The 24,683-nt window shown below is 40.1% G+C and overlaps 4 protein-coding genes and 2 non-coding genes across 7 annotated transcripts; 4 read left to right on the plus strand and 2 right to left on the minus strand.

Annotated features, from left to right (window-relative positions):
• The first annotated feature begins 1,494 nt into the window (after positions 1-1,494).
• Positions 1,495-4,189, plus strand: rps5 (ribosomal protein S5). The gene is made up of 6 exons (XM_004073776.5): positions 1,495-1,618; positions 2,279-2,382; positions 2,614-2,823; positions 3,523-3,651; positions 3,903-4,001; positions 4,081-4,189. Coding segments are annotated over exons 1-6 (612 nt in total). The 5' UTR covers positions 1,495-1,617; the 3' UTR covers positions 4,150-4,189.
• LOC111948269 (small nucleolar RNA SNORA3/SNORA45 family) lies at positions 2,414-2,547 on the plus strand. The gene has a single exon (XR_002874225.1). It is a non-coding gene; the product is annotated as a small nucleolar RNA SNORA3/SNORA45 family (small nucleolar RNA).
• LOC111948267 (small nucleolar RNA SNORA3/SNORA45 family) lies at positions 3,715-3,848 on the plus strand. Its single transcript, XR_002874223.1, has one exon. It is a non-coding gene; the product is annotated as a small nucleolar RNA SNORA3/SNORA45 family (small nucleolar RNA).
• Positions 4,186-13,916, minus strand: ddah2 (DDAH family member 2, ADMA-independent). 2 transcript variants are annotated; one of them, XM_011480732.4, is made up of 7 exons: positions 13,827-13,916; positions 13,018-13,109; positions 9,132-9,611; positions 6,731-6,919; positions 5,958-6,077; positions 5,744-5,887; positions 4,186-4,651 (listed from the first exon to the last, which is right to left on the minus strand). In XM_011480732.4, exons 3-7 carry the CDS (start codon positions 9,429-9,431, stop codon positions 4,532-4,534), a joined length of 873 nt encoding a protein of 290 aa, XP_011479034.1. In that variant the 5' UTR covers positions 9,432-9,611; positions 13,018-13,109; positions 13,827-13,916; the 3' UTR covers positions 4,186-4,531. The 2 variants fall into 2 exon arrangements, with proteins under 2 accessions (XP_011479034.1, XP_004073823.1); XM_004073775.4 differs by lacking the exons at positions 13,018-13,109; positions 13,827-13,916 and adding an exon at positions 10,724-10,857.
• On the plus strand, positions 13,768-16,713 carry LOC105355039 (prostate stem cell antigen-like). The gene is made up of 3 exons (XM_011480730.4): positions 13,768-13,908; positions 14,910-15,029; positions 16,275-16,713. Exons 1-3 carry the CDS (start codon positions 13,857-13,859, stop codon positions 16,478-16,480), a joined length of 378 nt encoding a protein of 125 aa, XP_011479032.1. The 5' UTR covers positions 13,768-13,856; the 3' UTR covers positions 16,481-16,713.
• Positions 16,714-16,753: 40 nt separating this feature from the next.
• Positions 16,754-24,177, minus strand: clic1 (chloride intracellular channel 1). The gene is made up of 7 exons (XM_004073774.4): positions 24,039-24,177; positions 23,725-23,780; positions 20,279-20,388; positions 19,933-20,058; positions 19,222-19,328; positions 18,930-19,111; positions 16,754-18,847 (listed from the first exon to the last, which is right to left on the minus strand). Exons 2-7 carry the CDS (start codon positions 23,764-23,766, stop codon positions 18,686-18,688), a joined length of 729 nt encoding a protein of 242 aa, XP_004073822.1. The 5' UTR covers positions 23,767-23,780; positions 24,039-24,177; the 3' UTR covers positions 16,754-18,685.
• Between the last annotated feature and the right edge of the window lie 506 nt (positions 24,178-24,683).

Genomic DNA, 24,683 nt, shown 5'->3' on the forward strand with positions numbered 1-24,683 from the left:
AAACTTTTTTTACAGTAAGATCTTGAAGGCTAAAAACATAATATTCTATTTTCCAATGATTTCATAGATTCAGAAATGCAATAAAAGTGAAAACTGTTTCTACAAGTACAGGATGAAAACAGAGTATTAGTTGGCCAATGATGCTTCATGAAAGGAATAAATAAATAAGTTTGAGAAAAAATTACTGTGAAATTATTAGATAAACAGTCTGCTATGATTGTGTCATATAAGGTTGTGAAAGTTAAAATGCGACTCATAGTCCAGTGCGACTTATCTGTGTTTTTTTCTACTTTATAATGCATTTTTGGGCTGGTGCGACTTATACTCCGGTGCGACTTATAGTCCGGAAAATACGGTATATTTTGTTTAAACACAAGCTTTTGTTTTGAAGAAATTGGCTGGAAAAGGGAGTTTGGGCTATATCTCATTTAATAGATGAACGGGGGGCCTTGGGGCGGTCCTGCTGGCCCTGGCCTGGGTGGCGGTCTTGGTCGCCCGGGGGGCGGTTGTTCCCTGCCTGTTCCCGTGTGGCGTTGGGGGAATTCCGGCTGCCGCTGCTGCTGCGGCGGGGGTATGGGTGTGGGGGTGGCTGGGCGCTCCTCCTCTTTCTTTTCACATTCCACCATCCATTTTAGAAGAACATAAACACTCACCTGAGCACAGGTGTTAGCTCACCTTTGCACTAATAGTTTGCATGATTGAATGAATGAAAGATTTCACACTAGTTGGTTTAAAGGCATAGGTATGCGTTCGTGAACACTATCTGTTTTGTGTGCATGTTGACATGTGGACATTTTTGCGGCTAGCAGGTGTGTTGATAATATTTGAGTGTGTGTGAACAGGCCCCGCCCTTTTTGTACTACATTTGAACCGTACCGTAACGATAAACAACCAGTAAACCTGTCTGCTCTATGCTGCTTCATGGTCTTACCCCCCTTCCCCTCCTATTATCACCCTCCTACCCCCCCCCCCCCTCTCTCTCTCTCTCTAACGTCCCTCTCTCTTCTTCCCCTCTTTCCTTTTCCGTCCGGTCCAACACCAAAGATTTTCAAACATGATTGAAATTAATAAAGTTTGGCCTCAATTACAAAAGGGGTTTATTCAGACATACCTTTGGTTTGTCTGAAGATGAATAACCCCTCTTGTTAAAATAAAATATGTCCAACACAAGAGGCCCTCAGCTCTCATCTGTTTGCCTAGCTGTTAGACAGGACAAGTTAAAAAATAAAAAAATAAATAAATAAATAAAAAAAAATAATAGATGAACAGGGTAATTATCTTGATCACAGCAATTCTTTGCAAAATATAATTTTGTCTGTTCATGAAAAGAATATAATTAAATTCATTCCAATTCCCACTAAAACTGTCAGCTCAGCAAATAATGTTTCAAGAAACTTCTTTAAAGTAATATTTGTTTTTTGTTTTCCTTTGTCTCATCATTAATATCGCTGTCAGTGACAGATAGGCCGTAAATGTTTGTGTAAAAGAACAAAACACAATTTCCCGTCGTGCTCAGCGCCACCGGAAGTACCCCGGGATTCACCGGATATCTGGACGCGGCGCCTCGGAAAGGCCCTTTTCCGTCTCAGAAAAGTGTGGTACACAACGGCGGACACAAGTGAGTGAAAATGTGACATTTTACGTCCTTTTAAAGCCATAAAAAGTTATGAAATGTAACATTTAAAATCACAAACGAGTTCGTTTTTATGTTGAACGGAGTGTAGAACATTACTTTTCGGGAACAGTCATTATTTTTGTCTCCGAGGAGCGACCGTGTGGAGCTTTAGCAGCTAGCTAAGCTAGGCTTGCAAGCACATGTGGATGTGGCTCGTTGACTCGCATCCGCTCTTCGTGTGTCATTTTATGATAATCTGACATATAGTGTCAGATTAAAAAAATTAAAGTGTTTTGTTTTCACTTCCAAAATATGCATTCTTAGCCATGTGGTTGCGTAGGTAAACTAGCTCTTAAGCTATCAGACGCGGTGTATGCTAAAGCTAACCGGGATACTTTTCATTCTCAGTCCGTCTCTTAATTTTTTTAAACCAGAGTTTTAAATTTTATTTGCTTCTCTCTGAAGCTTTCTTCATTTAAATTCAAAGTCTTTATTCACTTCCATCCTAAATGCTGTGTTTTAACGTTATTCGATAGTTTTTTTTTATTGTTCATACATTTTATGTATATTAAATGATAACATTGTGCTGTCGCTTTGTATTTTTTATTTAATTTTTTTTGCTTGTCACCTCTATTGTACACCTACCCGTCTTTGTTTCCATAGTGACTGAGTGGGAGACTGCCCCAGCTGTGGCTGAGACCCCAGAGATCAAACTCTTTGGTAAATGGAGCACCGATGATGTCCAGATCAATGACATCTCCCTGCAGGTGAGCGCCAGAGGAGTTACAGTCAAACCTGAGCGAGGCTAGAGTCACACCCTGACATAGATCGGTTGTCCCGGTGTGCTAGAGTGCTCGCAGAGGAAAGCATCTCTGCTTATTCGTTGACTGAAGTCTCATGTGACCCAGCCAATCACCAGCTCAGATACATCATCCATTGAGCAGAACGACCATTATTGATGTGTCAAAGAAGGATTTTAAGTTGCTTTTCTGTTACAGGATTACATCGCTGTAAAAGAAAAGTACGCCAAGTACCTGCCACACTCTGGAGGCCGCTATGCCGCCAAGCGCTTCAGGAAGGCCCAGTGTCCCATTGTGGAGCGTCTGACCAACTCCATGATGATGCACGGACGCAACAACGGCAAGAAACTGATGACCGTGCGCATCGTCAAGCACGCTTTTGAGATCATCCACCTGCTGACCGGAGAGGTAACGCTGGACAAGATTGGTTTTGCAATCCATTCTAACTGCGCCTTTGAGTAAAATTTTCCATATTAATGTTGGTTTTAAAAGTTTTTAGATTTTTAACATCATTAGCATTTGTGGTGCTCCTCCACTGCTTACAGAATATTATAAGTGTAATATACGAAAAGTTGGTTTGAGCTTGACGAAATGACATAGTATATGAAGATAGAAGGAATGTTGGCAAAAGGCTTGCATTGCCAAGGAAATCCCAAAATGTACTATTGCCGATTCTTCCAAAAATGACAGAAGCAGTCGACCAAAACATAAAATGGTTGCTATGGAGATAAAACCGACAGCAAAGCCACTATTTTGGGGAAATTATTTTATTTTTTCATTAGATTTGTCACATAGAAGCAGAAGGGGGGGAGCGTAAGGGACGACGGCGCCCGCTACTGATGGCGTTAATGTTACTTTCTAACAGCTGCTGACCGATTTGTGTTTTTCATTAATCTGAAGCTCTTTAATTTAATTACCCCTCAAAATAAACTTTGATGCAATGTTTATTTACAAAAGACATAAAATGGAGAACATGCGATTAAAAATCAAATGTTTTAAGCAGTGGAAGTGATAAGAATCTTAACACCAGATCCAGTTTTAGTGAAGCAGTGTTGATGTAAACGGTCAGATTTTGTTTGTAATTTAGTCTCTAAATCTCGTTTCCAGAATCCCCTCCAGGTCTTGGTCAACGCCATCATCAACAGTGGACCCCGTGAGGACTCCACCCGTATCGGTCGCGCCGGTACGGTCAGGAGGCAGGCCGTGGATGTGTCCCCCCTCCGGAGGGTCAACCAGGTGCCGTTCTCATTTTCACCTACTTACATTAAGATTCAAGGAAATCCTAAATTTGAAAAAAAAAGCGAGGCTAGAGTCACACCTGAATATGAACCGTTGTCTCGGTGTGCTATAGCACTCGTAGAGGAAACATCTGAGTTTATTCATTGGCTGTAGTCTCCCCCGTGACCCAGCCAATCACCGACTCTGAAACACAACAGCCCCTCCCTCTTGGTTTAGAGGGACCATGCTGAACTTTTTCTGCTCTGTAGGCCATCTGGCTGCTGTGCACCGGAGCCAGAGAAGCTGCGTTCAGGAACATCAAGACCATCGCCGAGTGTCTGGCTGATGAGCTGATCAACGCAGCCAAGGTGAGGAGATCCTGAGCTCACTTACTGGAAAAATCAGTCTTGAAACTATAAATTAATGTATTTTTCCTCCGTTCTTCAGGGTTCTTCAAACTCCTACGCAATCAAGAAGAAAGACGAGTTGGAGAGAGTCGCCAAGTCCAACCGTTAAACATGTTTGCTTTCTAACAGAATAAATGTGAAGAAATTCCCTATGACTTGGTTTTATTACAGATCTGTTACAACTTTGGGGCAAAGAGGTTACAAGTAGGTCAAGTTTTAGGATCAGTTTAAGGGTAGATCATGATTTCAGCGGAGACCAACGAAAGTGGATTTGATCCCAACATTTCAAGTGGTTTTAATCTGTGCAGATGTTTTCTGCATCCAGTACAAAATATTTAACTGCAACCTTTATTTCTAATAGTGATGCTAAACTGCAGTTTTAGTGGTAAAATCCTTTACAGCGGTCATGTGAACAAAGTGGCGAGCTTGAATCTTTACGATCGGCCGGCATTTGTGTCAAACGATGAGTGAAAACGGAGCTGGATGAGGATTTAGAAGTAGGTGTGCTTTCTGTTGATGAGGAGGCACAGCGAGGACAGAGACGCTCCGAGTTTGGACGCCTCGCTGCACGCCGTTGGCAGGAGGCTGTAATCTGGCAGCTTCTGGAAGGCCTGCAGAGGAGAGACGTCCAGTTTACCGAGAAGAGGATGTGATGTTTGGCAGTAGTGGGGTTTTCACAATAAAACACATTAAAATATCTATTGATCTGGTTTCAGAGCGTTTACACTTTTCATTATCATTTTTAGAAAAAACTCTTTCTAGGACAGTTTCTGCAAAGCAGCAGGAATTCACCTCTGAATTGCGGGCGGGACCATGGCAAGAGGCATACCCCACCCCCCCTTCCCAACATCTATCTTTACAAGCTCTCCTGCTAGCTTACAGCCCCTGTAAAGTGCAGCAAAAATGGCGAGCAATACTGGATCTATCCAGCCGTACAGTTTAGATCCAGATTCCCGCCAAAACGATGAAAATAAAGACGCTCGATGGACGCATCAGAATGGAGGCGGAGCGGGGAGCTCATACATACCATCTTTTTTCAAACAATTTTTTTCGTCTGCTCCTTTACAATAATTTGAATAAAGAAGTACTGTTTTGATCCTAATTTGCTTCACACATCAGAAAAATGCCCCAAGAACATGTTAAAAACGGTCCATTGGATAAGGTTCTTTAAAGTGCTGCAGTCTGGACTTTCCAGTTCAGCAAACTGCAACAGTGAAATCAGATCGTCAACATTTCCCTCTAATCCAGTCCTGGGTCTTCTTCCCCTGCATTTGCAGTTTTAACAGGTCAGTGACTGGGAACCGCTTTGTGAGCAGAGAAGAACCTGAATGCTGAAATCAGACACTGGGGGCCAGAAAATATTCTGAAAGTTCTGGAAATTACCCTTTGAGTGATCCAAAAAAAATCTACAAATACAAGAACTATAAACCGAACAGTCTTTGCCGCTCTGCAGAAACTGTCCCAGAAAACAGTTTTTAGATTTCAGCTAAAAACAAGAACATAAAATGATTGGAGTAGGACTTTAACTGCACACATTTGTAAAATGTTAAAAGTGTTCAGTGGGAGATTAATTAATGGATATTTTAACACATTTGGCTTCTTTAAAACCATGTAGTATCAGTTAGAGTAGTAACTACCTAAAATGAACCGGTTTGCATTGAATTGAACTCATTTGCTCGACGCTCATCGTGTTTGGTACTCACAGAGACGCTGTCGGGACACTCCTCCACAGGCCTGTGCAGCAGGAAGTCCTTCTTGGACGGGCCTTTGACGTAGATGCAGTTGGCTGCAGATTCCTCGGGCACAGAGAGGACCTCGTAGCGGTGATCTGTCAGCTGCTCCATCACCTGAGACACAAACCCATCATCTCAGACTGCATTCCACGCGTCGGCGGTCTGCAAACGTGACGCGCATTACTCTCAGGGTCTTCTTAGCCCCCTCAGTGCTGCTGAAGACGATGGTGTCTGGACCCCCCATGGAGCAAATGTTCTTCAGGCGGGAACCACCGCACACGGGGACCGTGGAAACCGCAAAGTCCTGAAAAGATAAAACGGTTCTTTGGGGTTTAAACGCAGTTTGAGCTTGATTTATTTAACTCAATCTCCCAGAATGCTTTGAGCCACCAAAGAAAACAAAAAAACTTTTTTTTTTTAAAACAAACTGTTCATTTAGTATTAAAGTGTCAAATCATCTGATCATTATAAACAATAATAAGAAATAAAAATGTACTTTTAGGAACCAAAATACTCCTACAGCTGCTTTCTTCTTCGTTGCCTTTTATTCACAAAAAAGTTTTAAAAAATTAAACCAACATTTTCTTACGACATTTAATGATGACTTGACTGTTGTTGTATGAAAGAAGCAGCATGTCAGACAGTCTGCTGCCCCTCCCTGACCGCAGAAACGATGGCATCCAGCGGGGAATGCGGGGCGTGTCTGCAGAAATGCACTTATGGGATATGGGGGGGGGGGGATCAATACTAATGCAGGGCTCTGGTGGAGCTGGAGAGGCGGTGGCGTGTGGAACAGCCGGAATCAGGCAAGAATTCCCAGAGTGCATTGCTCACTTTGGTAGACGTGTTCCTGCAGTTTCCACAGTTCAGGTTTACAGTGAAGTTAAACTGTACGCGTGTGTCAGGACGGACACTAGAGGGCAGGTGTGTCGGTCAAACGCCGGCTTTGACTCTCACCCTGAAGGTGTCCGCCAGCACCTCAGCACCGCCGTGGTTGGTGTGGGACGAGATGCCGACGAAAAACTCCCTCCCGGTGAAAAGGACGTCGCTGCCTTCCAGCGTGGCCCCCGCGGAGCCACCCTGCTCGGCCCCCATCTCAACCACGGTCAAGTTGAGCTCCGACATGACCCTCCTCACCGCCTTCACCTGAGGGACACACGAAGAGCTGTAGGAAGTTTGTTTCTACGGTGGCCCAGAAAGAACAATCCACATACAGTTCACAAGTGGGCAAACAATGCAGATAAGTAAAACATTTGAAACAATTTTAGAAAAAAAAAGTTTAAAATAACAATTTGTACCTAAATTATTACTAAAATATATAAAATTAGAACAAAAAGCTCATTAGGATCCCGAATACCAGCAATGAAAACGAGTCCTCTGTAGAGAAAACGTCTAAAATCTTCCAAAAACCTCACACCTTCTACAGAGGACATCTGGGGCTTTTTAATGATCACAAATATGAAGGGGCGGGGCTCTGGGAATTGTAGTTTTTGCTGAATCTTTGAAAAAAAAAGTTGTTTTCTTTGGTTGTCAGGAGGATATGAAGTCAGAGTTTGCAGGAAATGAACATTTTGATAAAGAAAAATTTTACTGGGTTTAAATAAGTCAGACCAAAAAAACTTTTGATAGCACTTGGAATCATGGCTGCTACATTTGAGCAGAAAGAAAAAAAACAGATGACAGTTTCTGTCTTGAGTCAAATTTATAAAAAGACACAAATCGTTCAGTTTTTTTTCATCTTTAAACTCATAAATAATTCAAAGGTTTTCTGAATGATTTTCTAAGAGACTGTCAAACCATCTGATTAGAAACTACCTAGTTTAGGGGTCGGCAACCTGAACCTCTCAAAGATCCACTTGGATCAGTTTCCCACTGAAAGGAAAGCACAGGGAGCCTCAACACTAGGGGTCTTAGAAAAAATGTTTTTGCCGATATATCGCGATAGTTCCTTTGGCCATACTTGTATTGATTCTCAATGCTGTCAGGATATTTATTTAATTATTCATTTTAATTATTTATGATGTTTCCTTTGATCTTTTGTCCATTTTCCACAACCTCTAATAGACTTTTCTGTCAGTCAAGTACGCAGAGTTAAGATGAATGAGATGATGGAAACAAATTCACTTTGATGCAGACTCCTTTCTATTTTTCTTTTCTTTAAATCCACTAAACCCAATAAATTATATTAATTTTATGGATGACAACTGTTTTTTTATTAGGAAGCAGCTGTTAGTTTGTTGCGGGTCTGGAATCATAAGGGGTGAGTCTAAGCCCCGCCCCCATCTCTCTACCTGTTCGTTGTTTTCCCCCGCGTGCAACCCCCCCCCCCCCCTCTAGCGTGTCCTACACAGACAGCGCAACATACAGTCATCGTAGCAGCCAGGTGACAGGATAGCAGGGGCGTCCTTACGCAAATTTAATTAATTTTACGCGGAAATGGGTGGTTTTAGTCTAGCCCTTGTGCTATCCTAGGCACTTTAACGTTGGGAGTTGGGTCGTCTAGACCCACTAGTCAGTGCGCTGAACCTTTTTTCTTCAATGATTTGTGATCTTCACTGGTGTCCATGGATTACATGAAATCTTTCCACCTTTATCCACCTTTGTCATGGTAGGGAGAACACGTCAATGTAAGGGTGGGGTCATCTAAGATAGCACAAGTGTTAAGGGGAAAAAAAAGGCCTTTTTTTGGGCGCTCATGTGTCCCCTACGAGATTCCCACTAACTGTCTTTCCAGAAAAACTTTCCATCCCATGACAGTCTCTGGCTGGCGTTCACGGCTGCAGACACGCCCCCTCCGCGTGTTCACGCTGCTCTCTTCCTCCTGCCCGCTCAAACTACCCGATGGTCTTAAAGGCACCACGACAATCTTAGGACATGATAGTTATTTTACAAAAACAGTGAGCCGCAGCAGACATGAAAGCCGGTTGCCGACCCCTGACCTAGGAAAAACATCAGAAAATTGTTGAACTCAAACAGGAATTAGAGGATGTTGTTCTTCAGAAGTTTATCTAAATGCTATTTCATTTTTTATTTTTCTAGTGAGGTTCAGTGAGCGTCTCAACGGACCCACTCCATCTTTTTGTAGCATCTTTCTAACATATTTAAAGAATGTTAAGTTTAAACATTTGAGTATTTCTTTATTCAAATCATGGTGAATCAGGAGCAAACAAAAAAGAAAAAGATCATTTGTGAGGTAGAAAAGATGCTGGGCGGGGTAACAAGCTCCCGTCTCCACCCGTTCTGATGCATTCACTTGCAGACAAAGATTCAGTTTTTGTTTCTGATGACATAGTCATGATTTAAAGACCTCAGGGATCAGAGCGGGACTTTAAAGTCGGTTTCCTGTCTGCTGGGTTACCTCGCTGCGTCTCTGCTGCTGGAAGGGCCTGGCGATGAGCGCTGTGTCTCCCTGAATGACCGCCACGTCCTCTATCCTCCAGCTCTCCGGCAGCTCGGCGTCGGGCGGGATCTCGATGAGCTGCAGGCCCACCTTCTGCCTCAGCGCCCCCGTGAGGCAGCCGAACTGACGTTGGGCTTTGGCCAGGTCCACGGAGACCGCCCCATTCTCGTGGCCGTCCGCCGCAGTCTTCCCAAAGGATTCTGGGATGCCCCGCACCACGGCATGGGTAAAGCGGCCATAGGGACACACGTTTGCCATGGCTGCGAACGTGGGGGAAAAATTGCTTCCCTGATGTTAGCAGGAAAACCAGTCGAGGCTGCTTCACAAAAAACTTGATGTAACTTGGAAAATCCTCAAGAAGAATGAAGAGCTCATCCCTCGGAACCTCGCTCCTTGCAGCCCTTCACGTCTTCCACTGAACACACCAAGAGGAGGAGCCTAAAGCGAGAGAAGAAGGGCCAAAATGTGAGAATAGACTCATGTAAACCTCCAGCAGGAGCTTTTTCTGATGTACAAAGGAACTTCAGTTTACAGATTCTTAGAGAGATTACAGAAAATGCCAAATAGGATTGTCAAACTGTCAGAAAGTTTAAGCCATTACAGAAAAAAGAAAATCTACTGAAGCCTATTTCCGTTTCTGGACAATTGGTCTTTTATCATCTTCTCTGGACCTCAAAGCCGTCCCCCACTGAGAGGCAGCAGGATGGAACCCGGCTTTCCGCCACACAGAGTTTTCCTTCACAGCTTGTGCAGACACAAATACCCACCAACACATTTCTCAAAAGTTCTGACCGCCTTAATCCATACAGATACCTCTGAAAACGTACCTTTATTCTACAATACATTTCTTTTATGGACACAAACTGTCAAAAATCCCAACAACGTAAAACAGTAAACAGGAATTTGATTTACTGAGAAGCCTGGCATTGAACTAAAATACAAATTCAGTCATTTGATGACGTTTATCGATGACTAAAATACATCATTTAGTTTCTGAGGCTCACTAACAAGACTTTATTTAAATTTTTCTGCTTGTTTTTAATTTAAAAAATAGTTACGTTTATTTATTTTAACAAAAAGGGGAAATGGGTGAGACAGTGTTTCCATGACATGACCGCAATGCAAATTTAAGTCAAATACTTATTTTTCTTAGCTTTCTGCACCTAAATCTGTTTTATTAGAGGTATTGTGTGGATTAAGATGGAACATTTTATTAACGGAGGTCAGTGAATGCAACAATTTAAACCTGTTTAAATCGCATCTGAATTTAATACTTGATGGGTAAAAGCATCTGACTGAATCTAGTTATGTTTTTCCAAATGAACTTAAAGCCTTCATCCTCTGTCTTGCACGTAATTACGCGTTTTCCTTTTCCAAAAGTAGAGACTTTTTTTGTTGTTGTTTGGGTTCATCCAGCTGCAGAAATCTGAAACGTGCACCGCCCAGCAGCTTTTGAGTACTTAGGATGATGTTCCGCATCTTTCGAACGAGTCATATATTCAGAAATCACTTAAGTTGCTGTTTTTATTAAAACTTTCGGGTTTGCTTACCTGTTTTAATTGTCTTTCATCAAAGTTTAGACGGGTTTTCTCTGCTGAAGTTAATTTCCAGCCCAGCGCACAGTCCGTTACCCCGACTCTCTTCTTCGCTCAGAAGCTACTCAATGTCAGACACGGCAATAGAGAGCTTCCGGCTATGTATTTCAAAATAAAAGATCCATTGATTCCAAAATAGCTTAAAATATACGCGCAGTAATAGGAATACGTGTCATATTTTTTAGATTGATATTATTAATTCTAAAATTGCAGAATAAATAGTCAAAATGCTTATATTAAAATACAGTTTTATAGAAAAACTACACATTTTGCTTTTATTTTCAATGTCAGGTCACTAAACTTCCGGTCTATATATGTGTATTTTCTGTTAGCTTAAAATGTCTGCTCCAACAGTTTTCCATCCCAGCGCCCCATCCCCCACATGTCCTGTCCGGATTCAATCAGAACTGATTTCAAGCATCAGCGGAACTATTGTTTTTGTTTTTTTTATTCCGGACCGTTGATCAATTTGTCAATTGTTAACAGTTTAAATCCTTGACCGTCTTAGTATTATTACGAATTAAAATAATCTGAAAATTTAAAGTTTTGTGTTGGTATAAATCAAGTTTTTAATTTAAATTTTATAATTTTCTTATTCAAAAACAAGGAACAAAATCACCAGCACACAAGGATAAGGAAAGATAAATATGGTAAAAGTATATATATATATATAAATAAATAAATTAAAAATAAATATCATATGAATAAATCAATAAAAAAACAGATGTGCAAAAATGAGTCAAAATGACTAGAAATAAATCTTTAACCCTTTGTCTTTTCTATAGATAGATATTTCCCCCCTGAATAAAAAACAAAGTGTTTCAGCAAAAGTTGCCTCCCTCTTTTGTTTTACAGCAAATGTGGGTTTGTGGAGTATTAAGGATTTGTCCGTCACATCCTTCTGTAATCCCCATAAACGGCGTCTGAATCCTGCAGCCATATTTGTGCTTTACATAAACCTGGACTGTCTGCATTCAAAGACATGTTTGGTAGATTAAAGGATCCATTTTTTCTGTTTCAACGCAAACATTATCATTAATATTAGCGTGTCTTATTTTAGCAAAGAAATTGAAACCTTAATATAATGACAGTGAGGACTCTTTTGTTAAATTAAATACTGTGAAATTCAATGTATTTAGAAACCTTTGACTGCAGAAAGAGCAAATGTTCTTGCTTGTTTATGCACCTGCACAAAGTTCCTTTGCAGTGACTTGATGGAGTCCCTCCAGTAGAAAATGTAGTGGCCAAAGCAAAGGAGGGGTGGATGGATGCGGCGGGCGCAGACAGGATTAAAGAGCACCATCTGTTCACTGAGAACATTCAACCAGCAACAAAAAAAGCTGCATCTGTAAGGCTACAATCAGTCTGCAGGCAGTTGATGACAAAGAACAACGACATGATTTTAAGCAAAAACAAGGTTGATGTTTGTTTAATGGCCTATGTAACTCCTTTCAGTGTTTCCTATACTATTCAATCACAAGAGACTAAAGTAATCTCTCCTGTTATCGGCAGCTGGAGTTCCAGTTTGTTTGGAGGCTCGTAGCTTTAGGTTCAGTAATTAATCAACCAGCTTATTCAGTCCCAGAGAGTTTTTTCACTCCATCACAAGACCGCCGTCAGCAGACCGTCCTGCATGCTGGCCTCACGTCTCCCATTACCCCTTGAAGGATAACTCGGTTAAAGTGGCTGACTGAGCCTCTGTCTCCGACGGGCTGATTCTCTCCGCGTTTTTTGACTTTTAGAAGCTTCTTGCTTTCCATCCCAACCCCGAAAGAACAAGGAATCATTATTTTATATGTTTAATGTGTATAAAAATGTATTTTTCTAAGAGTAAATGAAGGTTTTATCATTTTTTTCAACTTTTTAAGTGGATTGGAATTGGTTTATTTCAAGCAATGAAGACAAAAATAGTTAAGAAGACAAACAAAAGAAATATCTACGTATAATATATCAAACTTTGGAGCATTATACATTATGTCATTGGAAGAATATGAAAAAAAGTAGTAGTAGTACATCTCTCTCTCTCTCTCTCTCTCTATATATATATATATATATACATCCAAATATGCATGTAAATGTAAATGGTTTTGTTATAATCACTCTTAGTTATAAATAGACATATTTGTACTTGTACATCCTTTTTTCTTTAATTATTTGCTTCAAAAGAAGTGGGAGGAAGCAAATGTATATAATCCCAGCCTTTCTTTACGATAAATAAATATTAAATATATTTTGGTCATGAAACTTACCTGGGAGCCTCATCTTTCAGTTTCTTCTTGGTCTTCTGCTCCTCTTTTAAGGCGCCGTATAATGACGCCGAAACAGACATGGGGACGAATACCTGTTGGGAAAAATTCAGTTAATAAGCAAGCGTGACTTTTTTCCTATGATTTGTCAACAGTCATAGTTCTATGTGGACGCATTTTTGTATTAAAATGAATTAAATACCAGAAATGCTTTTTCATTTTTAGAACGAAGCTGCATGTGTTGACTCAAAATTAAAATGCAACAGAAATGCTTCCATATAGAACCGCATACACCCACAAAACGAAAACGGCCACTACAAAAGTTAGAGGTCACAAACAAAATACGTAAAATGAAACAGTTAAATGAAAAGTTCTGTTAAAAGAGTATTAGAAAAAATGAAGGTTTATATAAAGGTCTTTAAAAAAATCACACAGCGCCTGCATTTGTGCAATGTCATGAAATCAGTGAATTGTCTAACCAAACTCCTGGGAGCCTGGAGCTACAAATACTCACTACTTGTTCTATTTCTATATTTGACTTCATTATTAGCCCCTTCAGGCACCCAAAAGCTAAAGAAAACTCTACAAAACTTCACATACACAGTACAAAAAAAACAAAAAGACACGTAAATCTGCGTTTTGATGCCATGTCAGCTGTTCACAATTACTTCTCCAAATTAAATTAGAAGTCTCGGGGGGGAAAGAAGCTGCTTTACGGAGCGTCAAGACGACACAAAGGGAGTAAGAAAGCCTGCGGGTGCAGAGGATTTAAATCTTTCTTGACAAATTTCTGATCTGCTTCAAAACTTTACCTGAAGAACCCTTTTCAGGATTTTGCCATCATGTCTCGCTTGGAGCTCCTGATGGGACTTCTGTGCTGCTTACCTCTGGCAGGTAAGATTCTATGAGAAAAAAAGCTGCAATTTCTTCTGGAGCTTCACATTTTTTTCCTGCACAGATAATCCGGTTGAAGTATAGGATTTTATAAAGTCATTTAAATGGAGTTTTTCCGTTTTATTTAATCTATTTTTTTCTGCTTCAGTGTTTTTACTTTTTAAACGATTACCGGAGTGTGCCTTTCCCATAGTTCTTATTTGTGCTTCAATGTGTGCCATCATTAGGTTAACGTCTTGACGTGTGTTTTTGCTAAACAAGACATTAAAATGAATAAATAACTTTAGAGTATGATTATGTTACGTCACTGTGTTTGGAGAAATAATTGACCCTTAATTTGGAAAGATTTGTCTTCCAAAATTGGTGCTGCAGCTGCTAAGCAAGTTGATTCAATTAGAACTTTTACCTTTTGACCACTAGGAGGTGCTGTTTCTTTGTTCATTTATTTTAACAGAGGCTTTATGACATTTCATTGTTGAAAATATGTTTCGTATTAAGTTATTTTTGCAACGTGAATCTTTTTTCTATTCAAAATAAAAATCTTTGATAATTTTTTTTATTGAAGTTGAAGACAGAAAATGCTTAAACTCTTAATAAACTACATTTTACATTTCTATTTCTTAAAACATGTCTTGAAAGTTACAGTAATTCCTTTCAGCTCAGCCTTATTTAACATAGATCTGGCAAAGTATATTGTACTTACAAATACTTCAAATTGTTTCTGAGGAGCAAAATTAATATTTTTTGCATTCTTAAAATGAAAATACATTTTATGTTCAATGTTGTCTTTAAACGTTGAATAATGTTTGTAGTTTTTTTCTTCAGTAATAAAATCTCCTTGATAATTAAAATAAAAATTAGACTAACGTTTTTGTAGGTATAAAGTCAAATTACAAAGAAAACCCAAGAAGTCCTGGTGTCTGAAACCAGAGGCGGTGTTGTAGTTGAGGTGGAGGTGAAGGTCTGAGTGTGATTTTCCTGCCATGTTCTCCATTCTCCAGCGTGTCTGCGGTGCTACAGCTGCGTGTTTCCAGCCATCTCGCCTCTGGACTGCCTGGAGTTTCCTCTGGAGTGTCCTGCCGGGCAGCGCTGCCTCTCCAGTGAGGCCTCAGGGCATCAAGGTCCGGTTCCTCGGAGCTCCTGCATCTGCAAAGACAGACGCAGAAAAAAAGGCGGTTTAGTCACAGTAACAACAAACTAATCAGACAAATGCTTTGTTAATCTTTTCTATTAGCTTGTAAACTTTAAAATGAGTCAAAGGAACCTCAGCTCTGGTTCCCAACAGGCCAGTTTTCATATCACTAATAAATGTGTTTATTATTAAATTATATCTCTCTCTGCTCATGAAAAAGCTTCATATTGAGTCTCATAAGTTCCCTTTTGTTTGAATTTTAATTTTTGAAATACAGGAATAAACTAAAAAGAATGTTTTTGCAAACATAAAGTTAAAGCTTATATATTTAAAAGTACATAAATAATTAGAAATAAGCACAAATATTGAATATGTAAACACTAAACCTGAGTAATAACATCATTTTGCTTGACTGTTATGTTGAAAATAATCAAGTTACAAAACAATTTACTTAATGAGGACATCAAATATAGTTTACACTTATTAATACTGAAGCATAAATTAAGCATGAATAACATTTAGCATGAAAGTCATTTCCTGGTTGGTCACGTCACTCTTATTACCAATTTATGGGGTTTTCCTTTTTTTAAATCTGCCGCCATCTTGAAAGGATATGACATCACAAAACCCCACCTTTACCCCAAAACATGAAACCCAGATATTGTAAAGTAGGAGCATTATTCACTGGAGGGATAGGCCTGCAGGCCCTCTAGTGGTTACTCTGTGAACTGACCTGACTCAAGATGCTTTCATTTTTAAAAATGGCTCAATCTTGAAGTTATCGATTGCAGGAGAGTGAATGAATGAAGCTTAAGTATTGCAATCTACAACTCCCTCAGGGTACCACAGAGCTTTATGATAAAAAGGAAGACTAAAGAAAATTTAAAATTGGGCAGATTAATTCAGAACAAACATAAAAAAAATGGCATAAAATTACAAAATAGTAGCTTTACTATTTTTGTTTGTACTGATGGGGGACAAACATCCCCCATCAGTAGAGAATTTAGGTCAAAAGTGAGTGGTTTAAGATGATTAAAGGTTTTTACAGCATTTTCACTATTTATCTGAACAGATAAAAACATACCGGTACATAAATGTGTTCCCTTTCCCTTGATTTTATGACTTCAGGAAACCTGGATTTGGGTCTTAAATTTTTTAAACATCAATATTTTTTTTTTTATTGCACCATCCCGGTTCCAAATGAGCTAAACCAGAACTTCCTGTGTTCTCTCAGGTCCCATTTACCTGACCATCTATGAGAAGAGCTGTGCTAATCCGTCCCAGTGCGGTCGGTCTGGACAGAAATACTCGGCCGGGGTGGTCTTCAACTACACCAACGACTGCTGCGACACGGACCTGTGCAACGGGGCCGGACCTGCTGCCGCCGCCCTCGCCTGGGGGGTCTGGCTGCTGGCTGCCGTCGCCCTCCTGCTGCCCTGAAGGACCACGCCTTAAAAAGCCTCAGATGAAGGAAAAAAAATTAATGGATGTATTCTTTATTTTACCATTAAAATGATCCCATCATGCACTGCAAATCAGATCAAATCAAAGGTTCAAACAGTTATCATGCAAACGCTTTATGGTGCTACTGTATAGATCATTATTCTAAATGTTGAAATTAGAAATTACAAATACAATCATATTTTCTGGCTTCTATTAAAATGTAAACTTTGTGTTTGTGCTTTTTTTTTGTGGAAATGAAATAGTCGAGAGAAGAGTTTATTAACATTTTATTGGGACATTAATAGATCAAAGAACTTTTTAGTACAAAAAAACATCTCAGAAGTGCTAATAGCTTGATTGTCTTCATCTGTGAGTCCAGCCCCTGCTGGGATGTTGTCGCTCTTTCAACAACATGATGTCAAAAGAAGAGAGGCAAAAAAAAAGAAGAAATGAAATGGAATTAATACATAAAAAGATCCCTCTACTTCTATTCTAGACGATAAAAAGTGATTTTTTTTCTGTTTTTAATGAAAATTCAGACTTCAGATCCCTTTTTAGATTAAATTACATAAAGAAAATGTTCCAATCCACATGAAATCAGACGAGTTAAATATTCAATCTCTTTCATTAGCAAAGCTAACAACCAATTGAAAAGTCAGAAAACCCTCTAATGGCTTAAAGTTGCACTTCGGTTTCCTTCAAAATACTTTGTCTCTGGCTTAAAAGAGTAAAAGCGGACCGTGTGGAGGCAGCGAACAGTCGGCACAAGACCCAAAATGACAAACTCAACAAGCGGATGTTTTTATCTCCCAACACTTCAGAAAGAGGAAAGCGTGGAAACAGCAGACTTTCAAAGTGACTTTAGTTAATGATCACTATATTTAATGAAGCAAAAAGGACTTAAGTGTGTCTTTGTTTCAGTTTGTTTGTTTTTAATTGTATTTATGCATTTCATTATTTCTGTAATATATTTCTGTGTTGACTTCAATTAATGCCTGAAAATAAACCAAATCAAATCAAACGATCCATTAAAAAAAAATTCAAAAGAAAATGACAACATTTATAAAAGAGGTCAAATAGAAATAATAACTAAGAAAAGCTTTTTGGAAATCAGGTTTACATAAAGTTGGAGGTGGATCTTTCAGATGAATTAAGTTTTTGTTTTATAACTATAATAAGTGACTAATAAAAAGTTTACCCTTCTGTAAAATACTGACCTAATTTCCTTCTGATTCTACAGTTTTTTGTTTATAACATACAAAAACGTGTTGTCATTTAAACAGAGCGATTGCATGATTAAAATTTCATTACCTAAAATTAGCAGACAAGCTGTTAGCTGCTAAAAGGCTATTTATAGATTTGAAAACAAATGTAAAGAGGTCATGAAAAGAGAGAGATTTGACACGAAACTCTGACCGTGTTTCTTCCAGTACGGCAGTTTTAGTGATTAAAGAGAAAGCAGAGCTTTTGAGTGAGGAGAACTCCAAAGCCCAGCAGCTCTAGGAAATGAGTTCAAGTTCACACAGCAGTTTAGAAAGTGCTCGGTAAGCGTGACCCAACCCCTCACGCCTGCAGGAGAAGCTCAGAAAGGGGAAGCCGGAGTCTTCTGACACCGTTTCCTGTTTTCTCAAAGCTGCACTGCGCATCCTCCCTTCTTTGAGGTGCCTCGATGATGTCACACATCTCACAGCTCAAACGTTTTTCTTTCCCAAATGAAAAAAAAGGCAGAAGAGATGACGCGCCGTCACAGAAAGCTCTTTGGCAGGTGATGCTGGTATGCAAATGTCCCGAAGCAGGAAGGAAAACGAGGCGTCTGCACGTGTGAAAGGCTTGAAACCCGTTAGGCAGCTTTGTGTCGGTTCAAATGACCTCAAAAGGAAAACGTAAAAATAGAAGCATGAAGTGTCAGTGAGGATCTGCTGTGGCTTCTTCACCTAATGTGAGGCAGCTTCAGGAGCTACACGACGTAGCAGGAGGTGACGCTATCGTCACCGGAGACGAGGAGGCATTTCTGCTTCCCTGCTGGTGTAAAAGGAGAACACTGGACACTGATAGACTAATTTTTTGCTGATAAAGGCAATTAAATCGTAAAAAAACAAAGCTAAGAAAACGTGCTGCTTGCAGAGTTTGTTTTGGGACAGAATGGGGATGTGCTTTTTTTTAGTTTTTAATGATTTTGTGTATTGTTCTGCTGCTGTCGTCCTACTTGAGGGCCTTAGCTACAGAGGAATAGGCGCTGTGGATCTCCTCATCTACAGGGCAGGTGGAGGAAAACTCGTCCTTGGCGTACGCCGCGTTCAGGTACCTCCACAGGTTTGTCAGAGAGTCGGGGATGCTGAAGTTCCTGTATTTCAAACACACCACCTAAAAGAAAAAAAATAAAGAGGGAAAGTCCTGCTGAGAGGAAGAAACCAGTGAATAAACAGCAGAAGAGCCAGACGGTCACCTTCACAATGTGGAGCTTCGGCAGCAGGTTGCAGTCGGCCAGAGTGAGGTTTTGGCCGTCCAGGAAGGGCCGCGAGGAGGAAGTGACCTCATCGGCGCTATTCTCATCGACCTCGTCGGGAAGTGGGGAGCCGAGGTAGTCGTCCAGCTTCTTCAGAGCCTTCAGCAAACCTTTCTCCAGATCTTTGCAGGAATTCAGAGACAGGAATGAAATTAGAAACGGCATGGCCTTCCCGTCACAAAGAGCACACGTGGCGGTTTGGCTGGCATGGTGCTGGGATGAGGCGGCGTACTCTCGTTAGCTTGGGGGTTGGAGTTCTTGATGTAGGCCGAGAACTTGGAGAAGACGTCCAGACCTGCAGTGTTGGACTCCGGGTTCCGAGCAGCCAGACGGGGGTATCTGACGGAGAAACCAGTCCCATAAATGACACGGACTTCACTGCAGACGAATGCCACACCCATAATGCAATGCAGTGCTTTAAAAAAAAACTACAGAAAAAGACCAAAATTCAAAGAGGAACCAGTAAAGTTGCTCATTTGAATAAGATTTTCTATTCAAATGCATCAGAATGATGTAATGGACAGTCGTGCAGTTTTTAAGGCAAACGAGTATTTAAACGGGTTTCATGGAGCTCTGTCTACATCCTGGAGGAGCTGCTGCAGGAGGTCAGGGCCATCTGGTGGTTCTGGTTCTTATTTTAGGTTTAAGGGGGGGTAATGATAGCACCCACTGCACATAGAGAATAGTAAAAAACAAGTCATTTTGTTAAAAAAAATAATTTTAGAGGAGTTTCAAAACTTTCTAATGAAAGCAAAGAGGTTGCTAAGCAACGCAACAACAGGCTTCCTGGCAAAATTGATTAAAATAACTTCACATGTTGCTTTTTGTTTGGCGTAGAAACAGAAAACATTAAAAGGTTCTGTCCCTGACCAAAATATTGAGATATAAATATTATTCAGAGGTCAAAAACGAAACGAAACGGATGTGAAAAGACGGCGGTTACTTTGGAGGGCTGAGCGTTTCCTCCAGGAATTCCTCAATCTTGTTGGTGTCGGTTTTCACCTCGCTCCCGAACAGCAGGAAAGGAGGCTGAGCCCCCGGTGCCAGGTCCTTCAAGATGTCTGGTTTCCTGTGGGAGGGGGGCAGGAGGTAAGGAAAAAACAAAAAACAAAAAATGAAATAGGGAGAGGACTTTAAAAAAAAAAACACAGGAAATAACTCATTTCTACCACCACAATGAGCCTTTTGGTCTTTCTACACCCCATCTGTGCTTAAAAAAAGAGGGTGGACTCTCCTCTGTTGTACCAGGAGAATCCTGCAGAGGATAAACAAAAACAGAGAGTTTTTACCTCTTCATGTCCACGGTGGTGACATCGAAGGTGACTCCTTTCAGCCACAACACCATGAAGAGGCGCTGGGAGAAAGGACAGTTACCGATGCTCTGTCCATCACTTCCCGCCTGCAAAACAAAGAGGAATCATCTCATTCATTCAAACCAATGAACCTTTTCTTTAAACACACAGATAGGCTCTTATTATGGCTGTGATGGCATTTGAACTTTAGCAGACTTTAAAACAACGGTCCTTTAAATATACAGTAAACACAAAGATGGCCCGGTTACACAAAGTGTGATCATGGCATCAGACAGGATAAGTGCACTCGGGCCAATAGACAGGATGTTTACTAGATTATGAACAAAAAGATGTCCTAAACCCAAAAAGTGTGCTTGTGCCATCTTAATAGCCCAAGGGCAATAATAATGTGCACTTGGGTGTTGTTACTAACTGTACTAGAACCATGACTTTTTATTTATTTAACGTAAAACATAAAGAGTATAAAAAATATTGGCAAATAATAAGTGAACAATAATAATTTGTGCACTAGATTAATAAAAATGTGTGTAGTCGAGCCATTAAACCAGATTTATTAATAGACTTTAAACACAAATTATGGGCTCTACTATTATTGCCTCCTTGCGACAGACTGGCGACCCCGAAAGAGGTAAAACAGGTTTTAGAAGATGAATGAAACTATTATTGTCTACGTACTTCTTAGTGACCGTTCTACAAAGTTTTTGCTATCTTCACTTTTGAATTTTGGTCCCTCGTTATGATCCTAAACGTCGTAACGGGTGTAACAAAATTACTAATAGCATTGACTAGAATGATGACTCGACAGCAGCACCAAACATTCGCCTCTCACTGTGTTTCTTCATTAACTTTCAGGTCTCCGAACTTTTGACATTAAGGCAGAAACGGTCCATCCTTAGTTGGCTAAAACGAAGCGGTTACTAAAGATGATCTTTAGCTTGTTAAGTGATTTGTAGAAAGTGAAATTGGAATAGGAATTAGGTTCATTTCAAGACGTAATCACGCACCAGTATCCTGTCCTGCACTAGCTTAGTTCCCACACCAAACTCTACCTTTTCATCAGCTTTGTCTTGGCTATCATTTCTGCACATGACTATTTAGGGAAACGTGTCTACAAATACGCTGAACCGATGACCTCAGTGAGGCCGACCCTCACAGGACTGCAGGTCTGTAAAACTGCTGTTAATGATTCTTTGGTAAATTTTAAGGCGTGGCTTTGGTGGAGATCAGGAATTCCTGCATCTGCCGTCCAGGACGGAAGCAGTTTGGGGTTGCCTAGCAACACACATGATCAATAAAGCCTCAAAGCTCACTACATTCCTGACCAATCCAAGCACTGCACCCTACTTTTCTAACAACTATTTTATGTTTTAAATATGCTTCTTTTATAATGGATAACAAGACAGATCATATTTACCTTTCCATGACCAGTTTGAGAAAACAATTTCACTTTTTTCGTGACTTTTCTGTTAATTTCAAACACTTTAGATCATTTCAGAACAAATTTAATCCTAATGAAGAACTGATCAATATCCTTTACACTAAATTTAAAGATAAATATTAATTGTCAGCCATAAAAAAGCTGACAAAGGCACTGAACCAAAAGGAGTTCTGTTGAAGTTCAAGTGACATTACACAGTTACACAATATTTTTTAGTTTATTTCAAAGCTCAACAAAGTGGGACAAACTTGCGATGTGTGCCTCTTCATTTAGGGTTAAAGGCAAACCTGTGTTTAAATGTTCATTCATGTCTAACGCTAACTAATCGTCATGGCAGATCCAAAACAAACAAGAGCGAGAGGAAAAGCTCAGATTTTCCTTTAACTCACCACTCCCATAAAGGAGTGGTGAGTTAAATATAATTATAAAAGTATTTCCCAAAAGGTGTGGTGAGGCTTTTGCAACCGTTTACAAATGAAAAACTCATTTGCTTGAAGTGCCGCTCCGATCATCTTCTGATCGATTTTAGGGTCTTTTAGTAGTAATTATGTAGTTTTTAGCCTAAATCTAAAAGTTTTTTAGGACATAGTTTCTGCAGGAGTCCATTAGAAATTCCATTCTGAGTTGTGAGTAACCCCGCCCCATTTCCCATCATGTACTAGCTTACAGCCCCTCACACCCCCAACCTAACAAAACCGGAGCAACAAAAATGGTGAGCAATATTGGAGATTAGTACAGTTTGGAGCCAGATGCCAGCTCTGATGAGAAAAACCAAGACATTCAAGTTCCACTGGAGTTTAAGTCGCAGGAGCCAAAAAATGCACACACAAAAAAACGATATATGTCGCACTTTTGGGAACATTTAATTTGACAAAATATAGGGTCAAGAACGAACATTTCATCGTGGAAGGTAAATCCTATTAACGGAAAGACAATGGACTGAATATCTGCACTGCTGTAACACATTGATTTAGGTTCATGGAACTTATTAGACTTGAACAATTAATCAGACAACCAAAGCATACGGAACAAGCTATCAAGTCATCTGAGCTCTTTATATCACTTCAAATCAGGAAATTTATTGAATTTTTGCTCTGTGTGGCTTCTTCTCCTGCGTTGATGTCAGTAGCAAATACTGATGCACACACCTACAGTGCCCTCTAGTGGTTGGTACTATTTATGTTTTTAAATAGTCGCATCCCGGCCTAACTACGCAATAACATTACAATTTCTACTGTGAAAAATACAGAAGACAAGTCTACGCTTTAGAATGGAGCGAAGCAAGGAGTTAGTGACCCGCCAAGTGTATTATCCTCGTAACAAACATGATCTTTTTCAACGATTTGAATAAAGAAATACTCTGGGATTCAATTTAGGGCTTACTTTTCTTCATATATGTCCTCCAAACGCCACTAGAACATGTTAAAAATACTATTTTCATCAAAGATGGACTTTAACGCGCACAAAAAGTAAACAAATTAAACTGTTTGGGGATTTTACATAACCATACGACCCTCACATCTATTAGGGCGCATGATACTTTTAAAAAGTTATATTTCCAACATTTTATTAGGACATGAACGCAGCAGGAGTAGACACGTCTTCCTGAGGATGAATGTAAAGAAGATCCAAACATAAGAAAAATTAATATTTACACATAAATGCATACATAATATGCATTTATGTAGACACACACACACAGGAATCCTTGGCTTGTGTGGGAGGAAGCAGCGCCATGCTGGTTCGGCTGCACCACGCATGGATCAAACAGAATGGGATTATCCGTCTGACCAACCGACTAAATATAGATCACAGTTCATTTCAAGCGCATTTCAGTAGATTAGAGTCCGCGGAGATGATTGCCACCCTGCAGACTCTGAGAGCGGGAGTGGAGGGGCTCCGCCGCGCGCCGAACTCCTCCTGTCATCATCAATTCCTCTGCCTCTCCGCCCCGCGCGCGGACCTCTTTCCGTTCGGTGCTTACCTTCACAAAAAGTTCCAGTTTGGGCTGGTTTGCGTCGCTCATCGTCCCCGGTATCCCTGCGGGAACAAACGCACAATGAGGGGAAAAACGTGGAGTTTAGCGAAGCATCAAAGTTTAGTTTTGTATGAAGTTGAGGAGCTCGCGGCCAGCAGCGCAGGCGGCCGAGCCCATCTTCCGCTACAATCTCGGAGAAAAACTGTCAAACGGGGCTCGGCGGACAAGTCCGAGGCTCCTTTCGGACCGAAAAGACACTTCGGCTCTCACTAAAGTTCTGTAGGTTCGACTAAAACTTAGATTAGGGTCCAAAAACTCACTTGAAGAAGTTTTTCTCTGTTCTCTCCTCCTCTCTGCTCTGTGGCTGCCCCGAATATTGCGCGGCCGCAGCTACATCATCATCTTCTTCGTCACCGCGCCTCCATTTCCTGGTGGCGCGCGCGCTTCGTAGGGCACGAGGGGGCCTGCACGTGCGGCTAATTTAAAGCACTTGACAAGGAAAGATTTACGTGGGGGGGGGGGGGGGGGGGGAAGCATCTGAAAACATTTACTTTTTAAAATATTATTTTCATTTGTTTAATTTAATTTATTTATCATTTTTAATTTTTTCATATTAAAATGACTAAAGATAAAAATACCATAGACCATAGGAACAGTTTGAATATAAGCAGTTCAAAATCAACAGAATTTAATGCGGTAGACCTACTTTTTATAATTTAATTTTGTCATTTAATTTTTTTCATTGTAATTTTGCATATACTTTTATATCCACTTTTTAAATTATGCTTTTTCTTGTCTACTCTTGGCGCGGCATCTTTTATTGTATTTGATTTATTTTTATGATTGATTAGACTACGAGTCCAGAATCAATCAATCAATCAATCAACCACCATCCTTTCATCCATCCATAATTTTAACTAGATGATGGCAGTTGTGTTTAAATAATAGTAAATTAATCTTTTTGT

Source organism: Oryzias latipes, chromosome 11 (genome assembly GCF_053564925.1).
Source record: "Oryzias latipes strain Hd-rR chromosome 11, Olatipes_Hd-rR_3.1".
Lineage (NCBI taxonomy): Eukaryota > Metazoa > Chordata > Actinopteri > Beloniformes > Adrianichthyidae > Oryzias > Oryzias latipes.

Bases quoted from the DNA above. Each gene is read 5' to 3' on its own strand.
- rps5 (XM_004073776.5), top strand. The intron at 2,383-2,613 runs GTGAGCGCCAGA...TTTCTGTTACAG, and splicing joins TCAATGACATCTCCCTGCAG to GATTACATCGCTGTAAAAGA. The intron at 4,002-4,080 runs GTGAGGAGATCC...TCCGTTCTTCAG, and splicing joins AGCTGATCAACGCAGCCAAG to GGTTCTTCAAACTCCTACGC.
- ddah2 (XM_011480732.4), bottom strand. From the start codon at position 9,431: ATGGCAAACGTGTGTCCCTATGGCCGCTTTACCCATGCCGTGGTGCGG. The intron at 6,078-6,730 runs GTGAGAGTCAAA...TTATCTTTTCAG, and splicing joins TGCTGGCGGACACCTTCAGG to GACTTTGCGGTTTCCACGGT. The intron at 4,652-5,743 runs GTGAGTACCAAA...TCTCCTCTGCAG, and splicing joins AGTGTCCCGACAGCGTCTCT to GCCTTCCAGAAGCTGCCAGA.
- LOC105355039 (XM_011480730.4), top strand. From the start codon at position 13,857: ATGTCTCGCTTGGAGCTCCTGATGGGACTTCTGTGCTGCTTACCTCTG. The intron at 13,909-14,909 runs GTAAGATTCTAT...TCCATTCTCCAG, and splicing joins GTGCTGCTTACCTCTGGCAG to CGTGTCTGCGGTGCTACAGC. The intron at 15,030-16,274 runs GTCCGGTTCCTC...GTGTTCTCTCAG, and splicing joins TGAGGCCTCAGGGCATCAAG to GTCCCATTTACCTGACCATC.
- clic1 (XM_004073774.4), bottom strand. From the start codon at position 23,766: ATGAGCGACGCAAACCAGCCCAAACTGGAACTTTTTGTGAAG. The intron at 20,389-23,724 runs GTAAGCACCGAA...TTTGTTTTGCAG, and splicing joins AACTGGAACTTTTTGTGAAG to GCGGGAAGTGATGGACAGAG. The intron at 19,112-19,221 runs GTACGCCGCCTC...ATTCCTGCAAAG, and splicing joins CAACCCCCAAGCTAACGAGA to ATCTGGAGAAAGGTTTGCTG.